The following is a 24,156-nucleotide window of genomic DNA, read 5'->3' as shown; positions in this document are numbered from 1 at the left end:
AAAGACATGGGCTGTGTCCGAATACCCGAATAAATAGTAGGCTTTTTGTATGTTTTATAGTATGTGAAATTTAGAAAATGTGTGCTAGAAATGCCAGGATGTCATACTCATTTCGTTTTTTGAACTAGTAGAATTCGCTGTACGCTATTGAGGAAGAAAATCGTCTTCTCACAGCCGCATGTGTTTGACAACAGCTGATAATCAGATCAAAAATGCACGAATGGCACGGCACAAGTGAAATTGCGAATTAGTTACGCATTCTCAGTTTGGATAAGTAGTATGTTGATATTTCTTGCTTACTGCATACTTTTTTTAACCTAACAGTACTTTCTAAATATACTGAACAAAAATATAAACGCAACAATTTCAACGATTTTACTGAGTTACAGTTCATATAAGGAAATCGGTCAATTAAAATGAATAAATCATCTATGGAGTTCACATGACTGGGAATACAGATAGGCATCTGTTGGTCAAAAATAAATTTAAAAAAAAGTAAGGGCGTAGATCAGAAATCCATTCAGTATCTGGTGTGACCACCACCGCCTCATGCAGCACAACACACCTCCTTCAGAGTTGATCAGGCTGTTGATTGTGGCCTGTGGAATGTTGTCCCACTCCTCTTCAATGGCTGTGCGAAGTTGCTGGATATCGACGTGAACTGGAACACACTGTCGCACACGGCGATCCAGAGCATCCCACACATGCTCAATGGGTGACATGTCTGGTGAGTATGCAGGCCATGGAAGAACTGTGGCATTTTAACCTTCCGGCAACTGTGTACAGATCCTTGCGACATGGGGTCGTGCCGTATCATGCTGAAACATGAGGTGATGGCGGCGGATGAATGGCCCAACAATGGGCCTCAGGATCTCATCATGGTATCTCAATGCATTCAACCCTGGGGAGGCAGGGTAGCCTAGTGGTTACAGTGTTGGACTAGTAACTGGAAGGTTGCAAGTTCAAATCCTGGAGGTGACAAGGTACTAATCTGTTCCTTGGCTGTCATTGAATATAAGAATTTGCTCTTAAACTAACTTGCCTAATTCAAAATTCAGATTACCATCGACAAATTGAAATTGTGTTCGTTGTCCGTAGCTAATGCATGGTCATACCGTAACCCCACCATGGGGCACGGTTCATAGTGCTGACATCAGTAAACTGCTCGCCCACGTGACTCCATACACGTGGTCTGTGGTTGTGAGGCTCTATAAAATGGTGTTGAAGGTGGCTTTATGAGAGAGGAATTAACATTAAATTCTCTGGCAACACCTCAATTTGACATTCCTGCCTATGGCATATGCTCCCTAAAGCTTGAGACATCTGTGGCGTGGTGTTGTGTGAAAAAATGACACATTTTAGATTGGCCTTTTATTGTCCCCAGCACAACCTTTGGAATGAGCATGCTGGTTAATCAGCTGCGTGATATGCCACACGTGTCAGTTGGATGGATTATGTAAAGGAGAAATGCTCACGAACAAGGATGTAAACAAATTTGCGCCAAACATTTTTAGAGAAATAATGTTTTTGTGCATATTGAAAAATGCTGGGATCTTTTATTTCAGCTCATGAAACATCGGATCAACACCTTACATGTTGCGTTTTATACTTTTGTTCAGTGCAGTATGACTAGCACCCAGTAAGTAGTTTTAGTAATCATTAGTGGGGCAAGACAGATTTCGAACACGTCTGCTTATCATGTAAGAAATGAGCTGCAAGAATAAACTGCTGCTACTTTACAAGATAAGCTAGATGAGGGACCTTTGTGTCAGAAAAATAATGTACTATGTGTACTGAAAAATGTCAGCAACACATGTGGTCCCTTAGGAACAGGGCAACCTTTTGGGGAACTAGCTGTGCCACAGTTGTGTTCCCTTCTTTGCAGAAGGCAAAAGTATGACATGACAGCAGTGTGCATGTTGTGATTTTATGCTGTGTTGTGATTTCAAAAATGGTGGTTTGTCCGTATCCCCACAATGCTTTGGTCAGGACAACAACATTGGACCTTTGCCTGTGATGAATATGTCGCACTACAAACTTGGCACCACAATTCACTGGAGCAGGAGCTGTGGTAAGGAAGCAGTCACTGTGACGCCTGCTAGCTCAGTCGAAGCTGTCTCCTACATTAGGACATATCACATCCATTTAGTCCATTATGGAACAAAGGGCAAGTGTTCATCCAGAAACACTGGCTGCATTAAGGGCCGTGTCACTCAGGGCCTACATTAATTCCACTTAGAATGACAGTGCTTTGCTGTCTGCCATTTCTCAAGCCGGGCCCTGAGCAGGGTACCGCGCAGCTCCCGAAAATAACAAAACATGCAAGTATGGATTTGTGTAAGTTGGGCATTCACTTCAGGCAAGTATTGTCTTTGAATTTCACATAAATTACTTGACTTGGGCTATTCCCTTCAGCTCTTATTGGAGCTACTAAAGGCTAGTGTCACTGCACTACCTTAATGATTCCACATAAACGTCTGCTCTCCAAAGCTTTTTGTATTTTTGCCGAGGACACACACCCTGCTGCTGAGTGGCAAGGAGATCGGTATGTCAGTGTGGCAACAAGAATGGACGACAACAGCGAGACATCTGACCTGATGGTCCAGAAGATTGCCCTGACATCATGATAGAGGAGGAGGATATTGTGTCTCACACATTGGTTATTGGCCTGGATGGATATTGTCTCGAAGAAGAAAATAGATTCATGTCATTTGTCAGAAAATCTATGTATATTTTCTACATTGTATGTCATCATGTTGGCTTGCATCACATATGCCCCTGTGTCAGACTGTACTCAGCTCCACGTAGAAATATAATATCTGCTAAATGTAGCCAGCCACTGAACAAGTCCCAAGTAAAGGGAAGCCTCTTTCTCCACTTTCTAGAGTTCCCATCTAGTGGCTGTCAGTGTGTCTGGACTCCACTGTGCCTCCCTCACAAACACGCAGCGCATTCAGTCACTGCCTTTATTCTTTATACCAGACATGAAAGCCGTCTTGTAATTACGAGTGAGTGATGAACGACACCGCATTTGAAAGCTTTTTTCTACGCCCATGCTAGCCTTAAAGGCCTGCAGAATTAATGTTTTCACTTTGGCAAGAAGGTAGAAACAACTTTAGCGCTTGCAGGAGATCTACAAAATGTATTACACGCTATAGCGATCATAAAGGTTGAGCATTTTATCCTCTTGAGATAGATATTGTGTTGACACACAATGCTGTTGCAGTCATGTATAATATTGCCCACAGTGGCAGGCACAACATGGACCCCTGGGAGTTTGTAAAGCAATATGCTTGACTGTGTAAATGAGTTTGATCGATGAGGTATTGGATTGGTGTCTGACCTAAGGTCACATGCTCCGGATAATATTAAAAGCCCCTCCTACGGTGATGACCCAGTGCCACAATATTTCAGTATATTAATAAGTCATGTTAACATAATGACTGGGTTCATGGAGTAGGCCTTACACTAGCAGGCCAAGATTACTGCTGACAGTTGCATCTCGGTTGTAGGTACTGAATGTATCAGCATTGGCTGCCATACTGAAGTGAATCGTTTTTTTGCATTGCAATGTCTTTTACATTTGAAAGCCAATTTCAGACAACAATATTTCACTGAATTAATGGTGAGAACAAGCTGCCTCGGCTTGGTCATAATGGCTGACATGAGATGCGTCCACTTTGATGATAATCTGTGCCCAGATCTGAGATTTAATTTCCCTTTAATAATGCATGAGTGCTATATCTGAATGTTTTCACATAGCAGGTAAATGCACTCCAGTGTTGTTGTCCTGCGAGTTCTTTGTGACAGTAACTGATCTCCACTGCTTGCACTCCAACATCTCCCTTCCCCATTCACTTTGTCTCCCAGCATGCATTGCAGCCACCAGTTGCCCTGGTAACTGTGACACTCAACGTGCTGTATCTCCTAGGTTACGTCTGCCCCCAGAACGACCACAGGCGCGGTGTCAGAGCTCGGCTCATGAAGCTCTTTCCTTGCTCCTCTGCCAAAAAGTCATCTACCAGTAGCCAAAGCAAGTCTTTCACACTCTCTTTCTCCCTCTTTCCCCCTAACTGTTATCCTTCCTCCCTTCTCTCTGGGGTCAATTCAGTCTATTCAGGGTGTAAACTGAAATTCCAATTCAATAATTGAAAAAAATGTGTATTCTTTCAATACATTCTCAATAAACTGTAAAGTACAAGTTATTTATTTAAACATGTTTTATTATTTTAAATGTTTTAATTCAAATCACTTCCTGAATTGACTGCCTTCAATGTGTGGGATCCCTGTACACTCAGTGTGGTTTTTGACAGAAACCTCAGGCCAGTCACTGCTTCTCTGTCTGGTCGCTGATGCCCTCGTCTTCTGTGGCTGGCCACTGACACCAATTGCGAGGAAACGTTTTTGAAGAGACATAATCCCTACTTTACCTTCTACAAAAATGTGGGAACCTAAAATCAAAGTCTAATCCCTCCCTTTTCTAATAATATTCAAACTTCAAAGAGTGAAGAGAATGTGCATGGCAAAAGAGATGCAAATGTCAATATGGAAGATGTCAATGCACTGGGTTAGGTCTGATGCTACAACCCACCTGTTTGCAATATACCTGGGGGGGGGACTTTATTGTCCATTGGATAAATAGTAATTGAAACTCTGACTATGATGATGTCATAACTATGAGTCAGTAGAAACTGGTGAATCATTCATCTGGGTTGTCTGGTTGATGTCCCTGTGGGTGTACAAAAGTAAAGTTTGAGGAAAAACAAAACAAAAATGAATAAATATAAGCCATTGAAAATAGTGCCTTTGGATAGAACTTTCTTTAATCATTTAACCAGTGACATGGAGAGGCCAACTCCGTTGCACTCTTTTGATGAATCACCTCTCACGCAGTCTCTTACCTCACTTTGTGGAGCACCAACACACTCAGTGGACAGGACATTGACTTGACAGTGTGAGTGACGGCAGTAATTAATTCAGCATCACGAGAAGGGTAAGCATGTTTACATTAGCTTTATGTATAGGACCACTAGATATCGTATTCTTTTGAAGCGTGAGCATAGGGGTTTCACCGGCATCCTAGGGAAACTCTCAGACTCCGAAAACAAATGGTGTGTCTTCACTTACCCATCATGCTTGTAGACACACACCCACCCTGTTGGGGCCCAGCTCCGTTTCGGCAGGTTAATCAAGGACTGGGAGGAGACGTGGTCTTTTAGGCTAATTAGGGTTGGCGAGATGCTGTCATATCTCAGGTGTGTGTGTGTTGTGTGTGTGTGTGCAAGCGAGATGAGTCAAGCGCTTAGCTCCGCTAGCGGTGACAGGGCCGAGACGGCGGGTGTCATCATTACAGGCCCATTAAAGTGTTTCTCAGGGTTCAGCAGCCCTCATCTTGAGGAGGCTCTTTGCCAGAGGGGCTGTGTTCTTAGGTCTCTAACACTAATTACCTCGCTGCCGTGATATTTCATAGGAGAGATCGGGACACCGGCAACCGTTTTGGGGGGTTTTGCTCTTTTGTCATGTAAGGTTTTCTAATGAAGGGGCAAGGGGAGGATGTGAAAAGAAAATAGGTTCCTTGATTGGTTGGCTTTTGAAGTGTGCTTGAAACTGACCCTTAAGCCTAATGTCAAATAATGTCCAATTGTAGTGATCATCAAGTGAATATGGCTAAACTGACAATGACGGCACGCTACTAGCCTATATTCTTACTCTCCTGAGACTGATACTGTGGAGCTGAAATTCAATTAGTGTCCTTTGCGTGAATGGCATATTAATTGGATTTCATTAGCAACAGGGGTGATACAAATGTGTGTATTTGCTCTTGTGCTGTAATTGTACAACATTTAATTTTGGCTAAAGTCTCCTTTGGCTGACTATGGTGGATAATTGGTTCAGAACAGTCATATTAAAGCTACTGCATTTAAGTGGGGACTACATGGTATGCTTTCCCCACAGAAACGGACTACTGCATTTGGGGCCCCGGGCACCGACCTCCTTTAAGAAAACAGATTTTGTTTTAGGTAAATGGCCAACTTCCTGCAATTGTGTTGAAAACATGTCTATTCTACACATTTTATCATGAGACTATGAGAATATTTTGCAGATTTCAAGCAAATTTCTTGTGATTCTACACATTTTGCCATGAGATCGAGTGAGAATCGTACAGTTTTACACCACATTTCCTGCAATTATAAACATTTTGCTATCATATGCTGTCTGGGGGGCCCACAACCCCTCAAAATACAAATCATATAATAAAATTGGTTCGAGAACCCCTGGAGTTTGGGGGCTGCTGGACACGTGGCCTGCGTAACTGTGGCTGGATAATAACCGCAGCACTTAAGGATCCAGAGTTAGCATATTTAGAAGAACTGTTTGACGTTTAAATCGTAGTCCCATTAACCCTGCTGCTGCTATAAAAAAAGCGATGTTTAATAGAGAACTAGGGTTTCTTCTAATTGATTTGATTAACGTGGGTAGTGTTAACTACACACTTCTAATGTCTGTGCTTAGAGGGTGATTCGGGGTTGTGTGATCTTTGTGGCACAACTGACTGAAATAAACTCAACAACTGAGACAAACTGAACAAGTTCCACAGACATACAGTGGGGAGAACAAGTATTTGATACACTGCTGATTTTGCAGGTTTTCCTACTTACAAAGCATGTAGAGGTCTGTAATTTTTATCATAGGTACACTTCAACTGTGTGACGGAATTTAAAACAAAAATCCAGAAAATCACATTGTATGATTTTTAAGTAATTAATTTGCATTTTATTGCATGACATAAGTATTTGATACATCAGAAAAGCAGAACTTAATATTGGGTACAGAAACCTTTGTTTGCAATTACAGAGATCATACGTTTCCTGTAGTTCTTGACCAGGTTTGCACACACTGCAGCAGGGATTTTAGCCCACTCCTCCGTACAGATCTTCTCCAGATCCTTCAGGTTTCGGGGCTGTCACTGGGCAATACGGACTTTCAGCTCCCTCCAAAGATTTTCTATTGGGTTCAGGTCTGGAGACTGGCTAGGCCACTCCAGGACCTTGAGATGCTTCTTACGGAGCCACTCCTTAGTTGCCCTGGCTGTGTTTTTCGGGTCATTGTCATGCTGGAAGACCCAGCCACGACCCAACTTCAATGCTCTTTCTGAGGGAAGGAGGTTGTTGGCCAAGATCTTGCGATACATGGCCCCATCCATCCTCCCATCAATATGGTGCAGTCGTCTTGTCCCCTTTGCAGAAAAGCATCCCCAAATAATGATGTTTCCATCTCCATGCTTCACGTTTGGGATGGTGTTCTTGGGGTTGTACTCATCAATCTTCTTCCTCCAAACACAGCGAGTGGAGTTTAGACCAAAACGCTCTAATTTTGTCTCATCAGACCACATGACCTTCTCCCATTCCTCCTCTGGATCATCCAGATGGTCATTGGCAAACTTCAGACGGGCCTGGACATGCGCTGGCTTGAGCAGGGGGACCTTGCGTGTGCTGCAGGATTTTAATCCATGACGGCGTAGTGTGTTACTTATGGTTTTCTTTGAGACTGTGGTCCCAGCTCTCTTCAGGTCATTGACCAGGTCCCACCGTGTAGTTCTGGGCTGATCCCTCACCTTCCTCATGATCATTGATGCCCCACGAGGTGAGATCTTGCATGGAGCCCTAGACCGAGGGTGATTGACCGTCATCTTGAACTTCTTCCATTTTCTAATAATTGCGCCAACATTTGTTGCCTTCTCACCAAGCTGCTTGCCTATTGTCCTGTAGCCCTTCCCAGCCTTGTGCAATTCTACAATTTTATCCCTGATGTCCTTACACAGCTCTCTGGTCTTGGCCATTGTGGAGAGGTTGGAGTCTGTTTGATTGAGTGTGTGGACAGGTGTCTTTTATACAGGTAACGAGTTCAAACAGGTGCAGTTAATACAGGTAATGAGTGGAGAACAGGAGGGCTTCTTAAAGAAAAACTAACGGGTCTGTGAGAGCTCGAATTCTTACTGGTTGGTTGGTGATCAAATACTTATGTCATGCAATAAAATACAAATTAATTACTTAAAAATCATACAATATGATTATCTGGATTTAGATTCCGTCTCTCCCAGTTGAAATGTACTTATGATAAAAATGACAGACCTCTAAAAATGACAGACATGCTTTATAAGTAGGAAACACTGCCGATTTTGCAGGATATCAAATACTTGTTCTCCCCACTGTATGACAAACAGAAATTGAATAATGTGTCCCTGAACAAAGGGGGGTCAAAATCAAAAGTAACAGTCAGTATCTGGCGTGGCTACCAGCTGTCTTAAGAACTGCAGTGCATCTCCTCCTCATGGACTGCACCATATTTGCCAGTTCTTGCTGTGAGATGTTACCCCACTCTTCCACCAAGGCACTTGCAAGTTCCCAGACATTTCTGGGGGAAATGGCCCTAGCCCTCACCCTCTGATACAACAGATCCCAGATGTGCTCAATGGGATTGAGATCCGGGCTCTTTGCTGGCCGTGGCAGAACACTGACATTCCAGTCGTGCAGGAAATCATGCACAGAATGAGCAGTATGGCTGGTGGCATTGTCATGCTGGAGGGTCATGTCAGGATGAGCCTGCAGGAAGGGTACCACATGAGGGAAGAGGATGTCTAACCTGTAATGCACAGTGTCGAGATTGCCTGCAATGACAACAAGCTCAGTCCGATGATGCTGTGACACACTGCCCCAGACCATGACGGACGCTCCACCTCCAACTCGATCCTGCTCCAGAGTGCAGGCCTCGGTGTAACACTCATTCCTTCGACGATAAATGTGAATCCGACCATCACCCCTGGTAAAACAAAACCGGGACTAGAAAAAGAGCATAGTAAAGGGCACTTTTTGCCAGTCCTGTCTGGTCCAATGATGGTGGGTTTGTGCCCATAGTCGACGTTGTTCCATCTGATGTCTGGTGAGGACCTGCCTTACAATAGGCCTCAGTCCAGCCTCTTTCAGCCTATTGCGGACAGTGTGAGCATTGATTGAGGGATTGTGCATTCCTGGTGTAACTCGGGCAGTTGTTGTTGCCATCCTGTACCAGTTGTGTTGTTCGGATGTACTGATCCTGTGCAGGTGTTGTTACACGTGGTCTGCCACTGCGAGGACTCTCAGCTGTCCGTCCTGTAGCACTATCTTAGGCGTCTCACAGTATGGACATTGCAATTTATTGTCCTGGCCACATCTCCACTCCTCATGCCTCATGGCAGCATGCCTAAGGCACGTTCACGCAGATGAGCAGGGACCCTGGACATCTTTTTTGTTGTGTTTTTTAGAGTCAGTAGAAAGGCCTCTTTAGTGTCCTAAGTTTTAATAACTGTGACCTTAATTGCCTACTGTCTGTAAGCTGTTAGTGTCTTAACGACCGTTCCACAGGTGCATGTTCATTCATTGTTTATGGTTCATTGAACATGCATGGGAAACCGTGTTTAAACCCTTTACAATGAAGATCTGTAAAGTTGTTTGGATTTTTACTAATTATATTTGAAGGACAGGGTCCTGAAAAAAGGGACGTTTATTTTTTTGCTGAGCTTATAAAGACAGCACACACTCCTTTCTCTTATGGGTGAAATGTAGCCAGTTGTCGTCAGCTTCTGAATGTCTCACTCCTTCTTCCTCCTCTCCAGACAGCGTGGAGGATGAGTTGGAGCTTTCAGCCGTCCGCCATCGCCCCGAGGGCCTGGAGCAACTGGAGGCCCTGACCCGCTTCAACCGCAAAGAGCTGCAGATCCTCTACCGAGGCTTCAAGAATGTAAGTGGGCCAGTTTAACCACGCATCCAAAATGCAATTAAGAGAACATGCATTGTCTCTTTTCTGTCTCTCCATAAATGTCCTCCTCCAAATATCCATGTAGTCAGACTTGTGTTTCCATTCTTAGACTGTTCTTACCATTTGAGGACCACTTTGGAAACAAGTGTTTTAATTAATCATTTTAAGTGCTTTCCTCTGGGTCCACATTGTACATACGGTTGAAGTCGGGAAGTTTACATACACTTAGAGTCTTTAAAACTCGTTTTTCAACCACTCCACACATTTATTGTTAACAAACCATAGTTTTGGCAACTTTGTGCATGACACAAGTAATTCTTCCAACAACTGACCTAACAACAGCAGTCAAGCACCCAAGCTAACTGGCTAACGTTGGCCAGCTTGCTAGCTACTTCCAGACACAAATGAGAGAACTGTTCACTCTGACCATTTTACTCGCCCTAGCAGAGCTGTTTTTATGTTATCCAGAGCGTTAGCTCGCTGCCATTGGACACTGGAGCAGTGAAACGCGTTCTCTGGAGTGATGAATCACGCTTCACCATCTGGCAGTCCGATGAACAAGACTGGGTTTGTCGGTTGCCAGGAGAACGCTACCTTACCGAATGCATAGTGCCAACTGTAAAGTTTGGTGGATGAGGAATAATGTTCTGGGGCTGTTTTTCATGGTTCTGGCTAGGCATCTTCGTTCCAGTGAAGGGAAATCTTAACGCTACAGCTACAATGTCATTATAGTTTGGGGAAGGCCATTTCCTGTTTCACATGACAATTCCCCCATTCACAAAGCGAGGTCCATCCAGAAATGGTTTGCTGAGATCGGTGTGTGGAAGAATTTGACTGGCCTGCACTGAGCCCTGACCTCGACCCCCATCAAACACCTTTTGGATGAATTGTAAGTCCAATTTCGAGCCAGGCCTAATCTCCCAACATCAGTGCCCGACCTCACTAATGATTTTGTGGCAAGTCCCTGCAGCAACGTTCCAACATCTAGTGGAAAGCCTTCCCAGAAGAGTGGATGCTGTTATAGCACCAAAGGGGTGACCAACTCCATATTAATGCCCATGATTTTGGAATGAGATGCTCGATGAGCACGTGTCCACATACTTTTGGCCACACAGTGTACCTCACTTGAGAATACTCAAGGATGAGTACTAAAGGAACAATTAGGTCACACCTCAAATGCATTCTAAATACTATCTAATGACTAACGAACAATCGGGTCACACAAGGTTCTTTAGAGCGGCAAGTGTACAATAAAAAGGTCTTTGTCACCTCTGTTAAGAACCGTAATGAGATGACCCAGAATTAACTTGACCCAAATTGTCTGGTGACAAATGGGTAGGCCCACGGCCTATGACACCGCATCCCGAGTGGCCCTGGTCCCTGTGGACACTACCCAGAGACACTGTGATGTGCATAGGGGAAGTCTACCCATTAGCCCTTCACCACAGAAGACTGGAAATAAGGGCTGATAAGTTCTGTAATGCCTGAGGCGGCTCTTAATTGTCACCATGTTGTCCCCTGACGCCTTGTCCCTATGGAATCTCCCATCAAAACATTTTTAAGACCCCTTCCCCTACCTCTAGAGCTTTTTGTTTTCTCTCCTCTTTCGCTAAGACTGTTTTAAGGTGGCATTTGGTCTTGCATGTTCAATGATAGTGGCCTCTCAGCAGAAGCCAGACCCATCACTCCTCTACAGTTAGGCAGTTATTGTAGTTGGGCACATTCCCAATCAGGACAGTGTCTCAAACTTAGAAAAATCACAGCTTTTGACTAGCTTTTGTCCATTGTCGAGGCTATAGCTCTAACTTATTACCCGCTCAGGTCAAAATCCTGATCTATGGTTCACGCTCAGCCAGTGTCAGGGGCAGAACACAGGAAAGCTTTAAAAAAAACTGGCCTGACAAATGTAATCTGGAACAGTCTCTATTCTAAGCAATTTTGGCCCTGTGTCCTTGACGTCTCAGACTTGTGTGCGAATCATCGCTCCAAGGTGAGCGTCTGAGGGTGGTATGAGAGTCTTTTTGAACATCAATCTTTACCAGTAAGACATTTATGAGCCCTCCGAGCGGCCAGAGTTTGGCTTTCTCTCGGATCAGTAGTTCCCAGAACGAGACCTTTGGCCAAGTATTTAGATGTCCGAACAGGGCTTTATTCAGACCGATGTGGTCATATGTCCAACACTGCTCGTCTTTATCGTCAGACGCAGTATGAAGGTTGTTTCTCGCATTGCCGACCTCATCCCAGACTCCTGACAATAGCAACCCAATCTCCTCACGTCTGACCAATTCTTCCAAGCTGTTCAGGAATTCAGAGCCAGGGCATCGGCATGGGGCAGCAGATTGCCATCTCAGATTGTGACTCTTTAAAATACATCAGTGGAGATGCCGCTGTTAAAACTTCTCAGTCAGTAGCTTGATTTTCCACATATTTCCTTCCCCGACCTTGACGAGATGAGTCATTGTAAGGAATTTCACGTGCGGCTGGGGTTTGCATCCCACAAATGAGTTATGATTTTCTTCTCATGGATGAGTTCATTTCACAAGTTTATCAAATGAATACAGATACATTGAGTCATCTCAGACCCATATGTAGAGAAGTGCACTGTCATAGAGTAACAATTTTGTGAGATTTTACTCTATTTTGATATTGATTGACGTAAACACAGACCAATCATATCAGCACACCAACATGCTGAAAATATTCATTGGACATTTTTCTATTTGGCTTTAGTAGGTTTCATTCTCCTCGCAATTGAGATGAGCTCTCAGGTCTCTCAGTGAGATTTACAGTGAGGGGAAAAAGTATTTGATCCCCTGCTGATTTTGAATGTTTGCCCACTGACAAATAAATGATCAGTCTATCATTTTAATGGTAGGTTTATTTGAACAGTGAGAGACAAAAATAACAACTAAAAAATCCAGAAGTACGCATGTCAAAAATGTTATAAATTGATTTGCATTTTAATTAGGGAAATAAGTATTTGACCCCTCTGCAAATCATGACTTGGTGGCAAAATTGTGTTGGCAATCACAGAGGTCAGACATTTCTTGTAGTTGGCCACCAGGTTTGCACACATCTCAGAAGGGTTTTGTCCCACTCCTCTTTGCAGATCTTCTCCAAGTTATTAAGGTTTCGAGGCTGACGTTTGGCAACTCAAACCTTCAGCTCCCTCCACAGATTTTCAATGGGATTAAGGTCTGGAGACTGGCTAGGCCACTCCAGGATCTTAATGTGCTTCTTCTTGAGCCACTCCTTTGTTGCCATGGCCGTGTGTTTTGGGTCATTGTCATGCTGGAATACCCATCCACGACCCATTTTCAATGCCCTGGCTGAGGGAAGGAGGTTCTCACCCAAGATTTGACGGTACATGGCCCCGTCCATCGTCCCTTTGATGCGGTGAAGTTGTCCTGTCCCCTTAGCAGAAAAACACCTCCAAAGCATAATGTTTCCACCTCCATGTTTGACGGTGGGGATGGTGTTCTTGGGGTCATAGGCAGCATTCCTCCTCCAAACATGGCGAGTTGAGTTGATGCCAAAGAGCTCCATTTTGGTCTCATCTGACCACAACACTTTCACCCAGTTGTCCTCTGAATCATTCAGATTTTCATTGGAAAACTTCAGACGGGCATGTATATGTGCTTTCTTGAGCAGGTGGCCCTTGCGGGCGCTGCAGGATTTCAGTCCTTCACTGCGTATTGTGTTACCAATTGTTTTCTTAGTGACTATGGTCCCAGCTGCCTTGAGATCCTTGACAAGATCCTCCCGTGTAGTTCTGGGCTGATTTCTCACTGTTTGCATGATCATTGAAACTCCACGAGGTGAGATCTTGCATGTAGCCCCAGGCCGCGGGAGATTGACAGTACTTTTGTGTTTCTTCCATTTGCAAATAATCGCACCAACTGTTGTTACCTTCTCACCAAGCTGCTTGGCGATGGTCTTGTAGCCCATTCCAGCCTTGTGTAGGTCTACAATCTTGTCCCTGACATCCTTGGAGAGCTCTTTGGTCTTGGCCATGGTGGAATCTGATTGATTGATTGCTTCTGTGGACAGGTGTCTTTTATACAGGTAACAAATTGAGATTAGGAGCACTCCCTTTAAGAGTGTGCTCTTAATCTCAGGTCATTACCTGTATAAAATACACCTGGGAGCCAGAAATCTTTCTGATTGAGAGGGGGTCAAATACTTATTTCCCTCATTAAAATGCAAATTCATAACATTTTTAAAATGTGTTTTCCTAGCTTTTTTGTTGTTATTCTGTCTCTCACTGTTCACATAAACTTACCATTAAAATGATAGACGGATCATTTTTTTGTCAGTGGGCAAACATACAAAATCAGCAGGGGATGAAATACTTTTTTCCCTCACTGTATGTCACCATGACCGAGATGAACTTGACCTCACCTCACGGAATGTAAGTGGACGTTTTTGCGGGTTCTCTAGCCCCTGCGTTTTGATGGAATCGATACAGAAAACATTTTAGCTGTCTCTTTCAGCCGGCTTGACCACTTTACCTGTCTTCGCTGGCCTTGATCAAACGCTCTCCTCTAAATCGAGCTCTTAACAACTTTAGGTGCAGTGTGAACTCTGTTCTCTGTGAAAAGCAAAACATGCAGCAATCTGTTGCGCGTTGTGTGATCTGAAGTGAAGGTGTTATTGTTTGTGTGGTGGCTTACATTTTAGTCAATTGGCTTGATTCCAAACTGAAAACTTCCCACATTCTCCCTGCCCTTGTAGATTTGCCTTCATCACTCTGGAAGGACCTGACAAATTAAGGCAATATTATTGAATCTCTATACACATTTCTTTCATCTGGTCTCCTCACATGTGCTAGGGCGAGTCACTGCACTGTATAAAGGGCAGCAGTAAGTAGGATGTTTCTTTGTTTGGGACCCAGCCATTCTTCATTACTTTGCCATTTAATCACTATGTCCAATTAGTGTTGACATCTGTAACCTCCCAACAGTCTCTGGGGTTTCAAGGATAGCGTGAACACACTGCATTTCCACTCTGCACGGCTCACAACCATATTTAGCAGACAATAGGGCTGAAATAAGGGAAGCCGTTTAATGGCGCAACGTACTATAACCATTCTGAGCATAATTACTGTACTCTATGTGGCCTCATGCAGTGTGAAAAAGCAGTGTGGGGGGGTTGACAAGAACACAAAACAGTTTTAATTAGCACTAGCTTTGCGAAACAACAAAGGCTCCAAATAAATATTGTCTACGTCGAACTTTGTGTCTGTACAGCAGACCCCTTGATTGGTTTAGTGATTAGGTTTGAAGTTGATTCAACAGAGTACGCAGGCCATGGAAGAACTGGGACATTTTCAGCTTCCAGGAATTATGTAGAGATCCTTGCGCCATGGGGCAGTGCATGATCATGCTAAAACATGAGGTGATGGCGGCGGATGAATGGCACGACAATGAGCCTCAGGATCTCGTCATGGTATCTCTGTGCATTCAAATTGCCATCGCTAAATGCAATTGTGTACGTTGTCCGTAGCTTATACCTGCCCTTTCCATAACCCCACCGCCACCATGGGGCACTCTGTTCACAACGTTGACATCAGCAAACCGTTCGCCCACACAACGCCATACATGTAGTTGTGAGGCCAGTTGGACATAATGCCAAATTCTCTTAAACGATGTTGGAGGCGGCTTATGGTAGAGAAATTAACATTCAATTATCTGGCAACAACTGTGGTGGGCATTCCTGCAGTCAGCATGCCAATTGCACGCTCACTCAAAATGTGAGACATCTGTGGCATTGTGTCATGTGGAAAAAATGGCATATTTTAGTGTCCCTTTATTGTCCCCAGCATAAGATGCATCTGTGTAATGATCGTGCTGTTTAATCAGCTTCTTGATATATTGGCAAAGGATATCTTGCTGTTTAATCAACATCTTGATATCTTGGCAAAGGAGAAATGCTCACTAACAGGGATGTAAACCAATTTGTGCACACAATTGTAGAGAAAATATTTTTTGGGTGTATGGAAATGTTCAGGTATTTTCAGCTCATGAAACATGGGACCAACACTTTACATGTTGCGTTTAAATATTTGTTAAGTGTAATAGCTTATATGGAGATTGTTTGACAAACAAATATCTGAGGTATAGTATATTAGAATTACTGCAATATCCATGATTATGCACTTGTAAAATACAGTGCCTTCAGAAAGTATTTACACTTTTTCCATATTTGGTTGTTACAGCCTGAAATTAAATGGATTAAATGTTGTGTCACTGGCCTACACACAACACCCCATAATGTCAAAGTGGAATTATGTTTCTAGAAATGTTTACAAATTCTTTAAAAAGACAAAGCATAATAAGTTGGACTCACTCTTGTGTACAAGAATAGTGTTTAACATGATCTTTGAATAATTACCTCATCTATGTACCCCACACATATAATTATATGTAAAGTCCCTCAGTCAACCACAAAGATCATGGAGGTTTTCCAAAAATGTTAAATTAGAAGAAAAAAAATCACCTTTATTTAACCAGGTAGGCCAGTTGAGAACAAGTTCTCATTAACAACTGCGACCTGGCCAAGATAAAGCAAAGCAGTGTGACACAAACAACAACACAGAGTTACATTAGGAATAAACAAACGTAGAGTCAATAACAAAATAGAAAAAGTCTATATACAGTGTGTGCAAATGACGTGAGGATGTAAGGCAAGAGTGTAGATGTGCAGATGATGATGTGCAAGTAGAAATACTGGTGTGCAAAAAAGTAACTAATAACAATATGGGGATGAGGTCGGTAGATTGGATGTGGCTGTGTACAGCTGCAGTGATCGGTAAGCTGCTCAGACAGTGGATGCTTAAAGTTAGTGAGGGAGATATAAGTCTCCAACTTCAGCGATTTTTGCAATTCGTTCCAGTCGTTGGCAGCAGAGAACTGGAAGGAAAGGCGGCCAAAGGGGGTGTTGGCTTTGGGGATGACCAGGGAGATATACCTGCGGGAGCATGTGCTACGCAAAGAAGGGCAGCTATTGGTAGATGGGTAAAAAAGCATGGTGGTGGCTGCCTCATGTTGTGTATGCATGTCATCGACAGGGACTAGGGAGTATTTTAGGATAAAAATAGAGAAGGAGTAGAGCTAACCACAGGCAAAATCCTAGAGGAAAACCTGGTTCAGTCTGCTTTCCAACACACACTGGGAGACACATTTTCCTTTCAGCAGGACAATGACCTAAAGCACAAGGCCAAATATACACTGGAGTTACACTACAGTTTTGACTTAAATCGGCTTTAATCTATGGCAAGACTTGAAAATGGCTGTCTGGCAATAATCAACAACCAACTTGACACAGCTTGAAGAATTTTTAAAAGAATAATGTGGAAATATTGTTCAATATTCCAGGTGTTCAAAGCTCTTAGAGACTTACCCAGATAGACTCGCAGCTGTAATCGCTGTCAAAGGTGATACTAACATGTATTGACTCAGGGGTGTGAATACTTATGTAAATTTGATATGTCTGTATTTCATTTTCAATAAATGAGCAAAAAATATCTAAAAACATGTTTTTACTTCGTCATTGTGGGGTATTATGTGGCGAGGGGTGAGAAAAAATACTATTTAATCCATTTTGAATTCAGGCTGTATCACAATAAAATGTGTAATAAGTCAAGGGGTGTGAATACTTTCTGAAGGCACTGTATATGAGAGAATTATTACTTTGACACCCTCAACGTGTAACCTACAATTCCAAACACAGGACTTTTAAAGCCAGGACTAGATCAAGCTTATATAGACAGCATAAGCGGTGTACTGTATACCCAGTATTGCCTAGTAAGACCATCCTCAGAGGGGTAAGATGTTAACACCACAACACCCTTCATAGATCCCTTACACTTAACTTTTGACAGAATCAGGTCACAAAACAGCGAAAAGAAAAACTGGACACAAACTTAATTCAAACTTTGTGTTCTCGCCTGCTTTCCAGGAAAATCGAGGGTCTTCTTGACCTACAGGATACTCACAGGATATTAAAAGGGGTTTATGAAACAACAAAGAACTAGCAACTCCCCTGCTTTTCCCCTCGTTCCCCCAAAACCATGAGCCATCTGGGGACCCAAACACGTGGGTCCCAGGGTACTTACTACCCTACCCACCCAGGGTAAACTGTTCCTCCATCTCTCTAGCTGCAGACTTGGTCATATCAGAGACCATCTGAGACAATTGAGTAGACACTGAGGTGTAAAGTTACAGTATGCCTGGAGTGCACTCACTGGTAACTTTGGTGCAAACTTTTACAACTCAAACCTCTCTTGATCTTGCGCCTGTTGTGCAAGGTTCTGAGGAGTTTTAGATGTTATTTGAGGAAAATTCTTGCCTGAAACTTGAATGCTCGTGGTAGGCTTTAGCTCAGTGGGGAAACACATTGACATTCATACACACAAACCGGGTGCTGATCAAATGCCCGATGGTGTTAATGTGATTTGCTACTTGACAAGGCATGCAGCCCTGCCCTTGAAAAGTCTAAGGGTGCCACCTACCAGCTGTGTTTATGTGGTTGGTCCTGACCCACAAACATCGAAACAACAACTGTGACCCACACAATTATCACCCTTCACTCTCTCCATTGGAGTTGGATACAGTTTTGCATGCATGTACAAGTTCTATAAATCTTGTCAATATTTGTGTCGACTATCATTAAGTGACCTTTTGTGGCCAATTAGCATTTTGTTCGTGCTAAGTCAATTGTGTTTGTGTCAAGTTCATTCAGTTTGCAACGCGATCATTTAAGTTCATTTTGTTTCCATCCACTTTTTTCATTGTTGTTTTGGGGTATTGCGCCGCAGGGCCACCGTAGCAATGACAGGTGTTGCCTCAGTAAATGAATACTCATTCATAACCATACGATACCAACCTGGAAAGCTACTACAACCACTACTTTATGTGGTCTTTACACTGTTCAACTTGATGGATTATTTCAACATTGCTCAGTCCCGTGTTTCATTTATTTAGTGGCCTTCCCTTTTTTGCTCATTATTATTTCACAATGGTCATCTCTTTCCAAACCGTGGGAGATGTACGGTATTATATACAGTAGACAGCTTGGGGTTGCATGAGTTGTGAGGTGGTGGTTTGTTACTACGCTCATAAATAACAATATTCATCCGGACCTTTAGCTAACTAGGAAAACGACTGGACCTTCTCAAATAGTACTTTAGTAACCCTGCTAGAGGCTATATAAGGAACCATCCCCACATGCTTGACATTAATCTTGCACCTTTTACGGAGACGAAAGCTTTGTTACAGTGTGAGCTGTGAATGTTTTCGAAAGCTCATAGCTTAAGGGTTATCATTGTTATCAGCAGCCCAACAGTGGGTTGGTGAACTTAATGAGTGGCAGGTAGCCTAGTGGTTAAGAGCGTTGGGCCAGTAACAGAAAGGTTGCTGGTTTGAATCCCCAAGCCAACTAAGGGAAATCTACCAATGTCTGCCAATGTGCCCTTGAGCAAGACACGTAACCCTAATATCTCCTATAAGTTGCTGTGGTCTAAGAGCGTCTGCTAAATGACTACAATGTCAATGTAAATATGGTGTCTTGAGCTGGGAATCCATTCGTGTCCTTCTGATTTACTAAATGACACACAAGTAATGAAGTTGTATGTATGTGCGCACACTGCAGGATTTATATTCTCGTTCTGTCTTGTACAGAGGCAAGATAAAAAAGGAAGTGTATGCTACTGTTCATTGTTTAACAACAAATGATTCATGTCAATGATTGATCTTTTTAGACTGTGTCCTTGGTGGTTTCTAAAGCAAAATAGATTTTTTTCTGTAAGAAAAGTTAGCTCTACTACCTTAACGCTAGCTCCAGAAGCCTACATGATAGGCTAATACAATTCTTAAGGGCTTCAATGTCAAACATTATAGATTTCCATTTAGCAGACAAGGGCAGATAGTGTATAGCTCTTTGACTTGAGGAAGGAGACAAGCCTCATTTTTCTCTCAAATGGCACCATTTTAAAAGCCCTCTGTTTTTTCCTGTTTCCCTTTTGGGTATAATGGTCGGTACACTTTTCCCCACGCTCACTCGAGGGCGTGGGCAGCAGGTAGACTAGCGGTTAAGGGTGTTAGGCCGGTCGACTAGGTGAAAAATGTGTTGATGTGCCCTTGAACAAGTCACTTAAACCCTAGTTGCTCCGGTACATTGCTCTGGATAAGAGCAACTACTAAAAATGAAAGGTTGATAATGGCCAGCCAAATGCATCTGATATGCAAGCCATACTGTAGTTCTATGCAATTATGTGAAAAACGCATCCCACTGATTGCCAGTGTATTTGCAGGAAACACATTTCATAAACTCGTATAGTTTTTTTTGGTTTCATTTGACTTTTGGCCCTCTTTCAGTACTGTGTGCGAGGGCTATGAAGGTGTGTGTTTTATCTGGTTGAAGCTTTTCCTAGTTTCATATAGGGAAGGATTAGAAAACACAGTCCAATAAGGCACAGTAACAGCATAATGTTCTTACCTTCACATAACTTATGTATATATTTTATTTTTCACTTTCAAGCCTAACCCCCCCAGCTACAGTATCCTGGCATCCCGGGTCCCATTTACTGTAAATCAAGAAAACCACTGTCCAAATGCATGAATTGTGTTTAAAGAGAATGTCACCCAATGTTTTTATGTGCATTCACCTCACCTTGATATGGTCTCTCTTATGAAATCCTGCAACCCCGTATTGCCTTGTCTGAGGGTCGATTCTTGTATTGAAAATGTGGGTAGTCAATTCCCTCATACCTTTGGGTTGAGAGATTGTCAGCACGGGTGAAATATTTTCCCCTGTGGCGAAAAATGCACTCCCAAAATTGATTAGCCCGGGCCGTGTGAATGCTGGCTGGTAATAAGTCGATAATGAAAACAAGGCTTACCCGCCTCCAACACATCTCAATGCTGAGGTTTATGCGCTAACAACACTCTTCTCTGGATGTTTCTTTTTCTGAAAAGACTGGCTTTTGAAGAGTCGCATGAGAGTACTCATATAAATGTCTCTTAAGTTTACTGAATGGGGCCAGACGTCTACAGCCTGGTAGCTTTAAAAAGGCCTTGGATGAGAAATTGGTCGGAGCTTGGCTTGCATTTTCCTTTATTCTTGGATTTGGACGACATTGAATGGGCCATTTACTTTTTTACTCCAAAGCACTGAATGAAATCAGAGCCTTTTATGTGTAGTTTCTCCCCATATACAGTGGAACGCTGAATCAACTGTATCGTGCCAATGAAAGGCTACGGCGGTCCTTTTCACATCAGTAGAAAGTATTGCTTTTATCACGTCTTGCAGCATAGGGTTGGCCATGTCAGAGGTTTTCTAGAGGCAAACTGGGAATACCTTGTTGGCCTGGAGAAAAGACCCTCTGTTCAAATCAACTAGCATTTTGAAAACATGTTTTAATTGAGAAACCTTTAAAGCTACAGTCCTTAGTTGCTACATCAATTTTTGGACATATAAATGAATGATAGATACCCATTGATTCTTGAAGAATATAACTTAGAAATGCCTCATTATATATGCCCCAAAATATAAGCTTGTTTTAAATGTGAACACACCGTATACCCTCAAAACATTAAGATTTCGAATGAATTATGGAATGATATTTCCTTTTTCCTTTTCTTTGCAGGAGTGCCCTAGCGGCGTGGTCAATGAAGACACCTTCAAAGTCATCTACTCCCAGTTCTTCCCACAGGGAGGTATGTTGACACATCTGGTGAGAATTGTTCTGCTTGACAAATGGCTCCCACCATCCATACTGCTTCAGGGCTGAAATCTTTAACCCTGGGTTGTGTTCAATATGCACAAAATGGGAGAAAAAGGCTTTGAAACAGAGAATGTACTACTTAAACTTCTCCACAAAGTTTGGTTGTTTTCCGTTTCAAAACACTTTCTGTTTTTTGCCTATTGAACACGACCCTGGTTGGGGAAGCTTCTAGATCAGCTGGAGGTTCTTGTTACTTTTTAACTCTTTTACTGCATTCTGTAATCGACTTGATTAATTATCTCGAGCAATGTCTCCATTTTAGGCATAGGAGGCAGACAAAAAAGGTTAAAAAAAAAGGTAATGAGAAGGAATATAAGAATATCGCATTACAAAATAGAAATCAAATAAAATCTCATTTTATTTGTCACTAAGTGTAGAAAGTGTAGAAGTGTAGAACTTACAAGCCAACAATGCAGTTAAGAAAAATACATGCTTAGTAAAAAATAGATAAATAACAAATAATTCAAGAGCAGCAGTAAAATAACAGTAGCAAGGCTACATACAGGGGGTACCGGTACAGAGTCAATGAGCGGGGGCACCGGTTAGTCGAGGTAATTGAGGTAATATGTACATGTAGGTAGAGTAAAAGTGACTATGCAAAGATAATAAACAGAGAGTAGCAGCAGCGTAAAAGAGGGGGGACCATGTAAATTAGTCTGGGTAGCCATTTGATTAGCTATTCAGGAGTCTTATGGCTTGGGGGGGTAGAAGCTGGACCTAGATTTGGACCTAGACTTGGTGCTCCGGTAACGCTTGCTGTGCGGTAGCAGAGGGGAACAGTCTATTACTAGGGTGGCTGGAGTCTTTGACAATTTTTAGGGCCTTCCTCTGACACGGGAAGCTTGGCCCCAGTGATGTACTAGGCCGTATGCACTACCCTCAGTAAAGGCTTGCGGTCGGAGGCCGAGCAGTTGCCATACCAGGCAGTGATGCAACCATGCTCTTGATGGTGCAGCTGTAGAACATTTTGAGGATCTGAGGACCCATGCCAAATCTTTTCAGTCTCCTGAGGGGGAATAGGCATGTGTTTGAACCATGATATTTTGATGGTGATGTGGACACCAAGGAACTTGAAGCTCTCAATCTGCTCCACTACAGCCGTGTCGGTGAGAATGGGGGTGTGCTCGGTCCTCCTTTTCCTGTAGTCCACAATCATCTCTTGTTTTGATCACATTGAAGGAGAGGTTGTTGTCCTGGCACCACACGGTCAGGTTTCTGCCCTCGTCCCTATAGGCTGTCTCATCGTTGTTGCTGATCAGTCCTACCACAGTTGTCTCATCTGCAAAATTAATGATGGTGTTGGAGTCGTGCCTGGCCCTGCAGTCATGAGTGAACAGGGAGTACAGGAGGGGACTGAGCACGCACCCCTGGGGGGACCCGTGTTGAGGATCAGCGTGGCAGATATGTTGTTACCTACCCTTACCACCTGGGGGCGGCATGTCAGGAAGTCCAGGATCCAGTTGCAGAGGGAGGTGTTTAGTCCCAGGGTCCTTACATTAGTGATGAGCTTTGAGGGCACTATGGTGTTGAACACTGAGCTGTAGTCAATGAATAGCCTCCTCACATAAGTGATCCTTTTGTCCAGGTGGGAAAGGGAAGTGTGGAGTGCAATAGCGATTGCATCATCTGTGGATCTGTTAGGGGCGGTATGCAAATTGGAGTGTGTCTGGGGTTTCTGGGATAATGGTGTTGATGTGAGCCATGACCTGCTCAGGCCAGAAAATCCTCAAGACTTCCTTACTATTAGATTTCATGCACCAGCTTTTGTTTACAAATATACACAGACCGCCACACCTTTGTCTTACCGGAGGCGGCTGTTCTACGTTGCCGATGCTGCGTAAACCCCGCCAGCTGTACGTTATTCATGTTGTCGTTCAGCCACGACTCGGTGAAACATAAGATATTAGTTATTAATGTCTCGTTGTGAGGATATTTGTGATCGTGGCTCATCTATTTTGTTATCCACTGATTGTATGTTGGCTAATAGGACTGATGGTAGAGGCAGATTACTCACTCGCCGTCGGATCCTTACAAGGCACCCCGACCTACGTCCCCGATATCTCCGTCTCTTTCTCACGCGAATCACAGGGATTTGGGCCTTGTCTGGTGTCTGAAGTAAATCCTTCGCATCCGCTTCGTTAAAGAAAAAATATATTTCCAGTGAGTAATCGCTGTACCGATATCTATAAGCTCTTTTCGGTTATAAGAGATGGTGGCAGAAACATTATATACAAAATAAGTTGCAAATAACGCAAAAAACAAACAAACAATCGCACAATTGGTGATGAAACCGTAAAATGGCAGCCATCTCCTCCGGCGCCATTATATCTGAAGAACGTTTCATGTTTTTCTTTCATTTTTGCTGTTTTATCCGGGTCGTTCTTAAATTACGGTGGCCCTTGGGCAAGACATTGTGGAAAATTCACTTAATTTTTCTAAATGGTTTATTTATTTAAAATGTATTTGGGTCATTCTTCCCATTCTAAATCAACTAATATGGTAGCTTAATGACTTTAAATTATGTTTATCATTATGATAACATTGTACCAGTAGGAGTAGTAACACCAATGATGGTA

General features: G+C 43.0%; 1 protein-coding gene across 6 annotated transcripts in view; it reads left to right on the top strand.

Annotated features, from left to right (window-relative positions):
• The window catches only part of LOC124014180 (Kv channel-interacting protein 4-like), a 253,568-nt gene that overhangs the window by 220,753 nt on the left and 8,659 nt on the right, over positions 1 to 24,156 (top strand). For all 6 annotated transcript variants that reach the window (XR_006834979.1, XR_006834978.1, XR_006834980.1 and 3 more), the window contains exons 2-3: positions 9,653 to 9,777; positions 21,443 to 21,512. Coding sequence is in view for 2 of the 6 variants with exons in the window: in XM_046328939.1 (XP_046184895.1) it covers positions 9,653 to 9,777; positions 21,443 to 21,512 (195 nt within the window). In the remaining 4 variants the exon portion in view is untranslated. The remainder of the gene's footprint in view (positions 1 to 9,652; positions 9,778 to 21,442; positions 21,513 to 24,156) is intronic.

Source organism: Oncorhynchus gorbuscha, linkage group LG25 (genome assembly GCF_021184085.1).
Source record: "Oncorhynchus gorbuscha isolate QuinsamMale2020 ecotype Even-year linkage group LG25, OgorEven_v1.0, whole genome shotgun sequence".
NCBI classification, from domain to species: Eukaryota; Metazoa; Chordata; class Actinopteri; order Salmoniformes; family Salmonidae; genus Oncorhynchus; species Oncorhynchus gorbuscha.
Note: the sequence above shows the minus strand (reverse complement) of the source record. Positions and strands in the feature narration are given on the sequence as shown.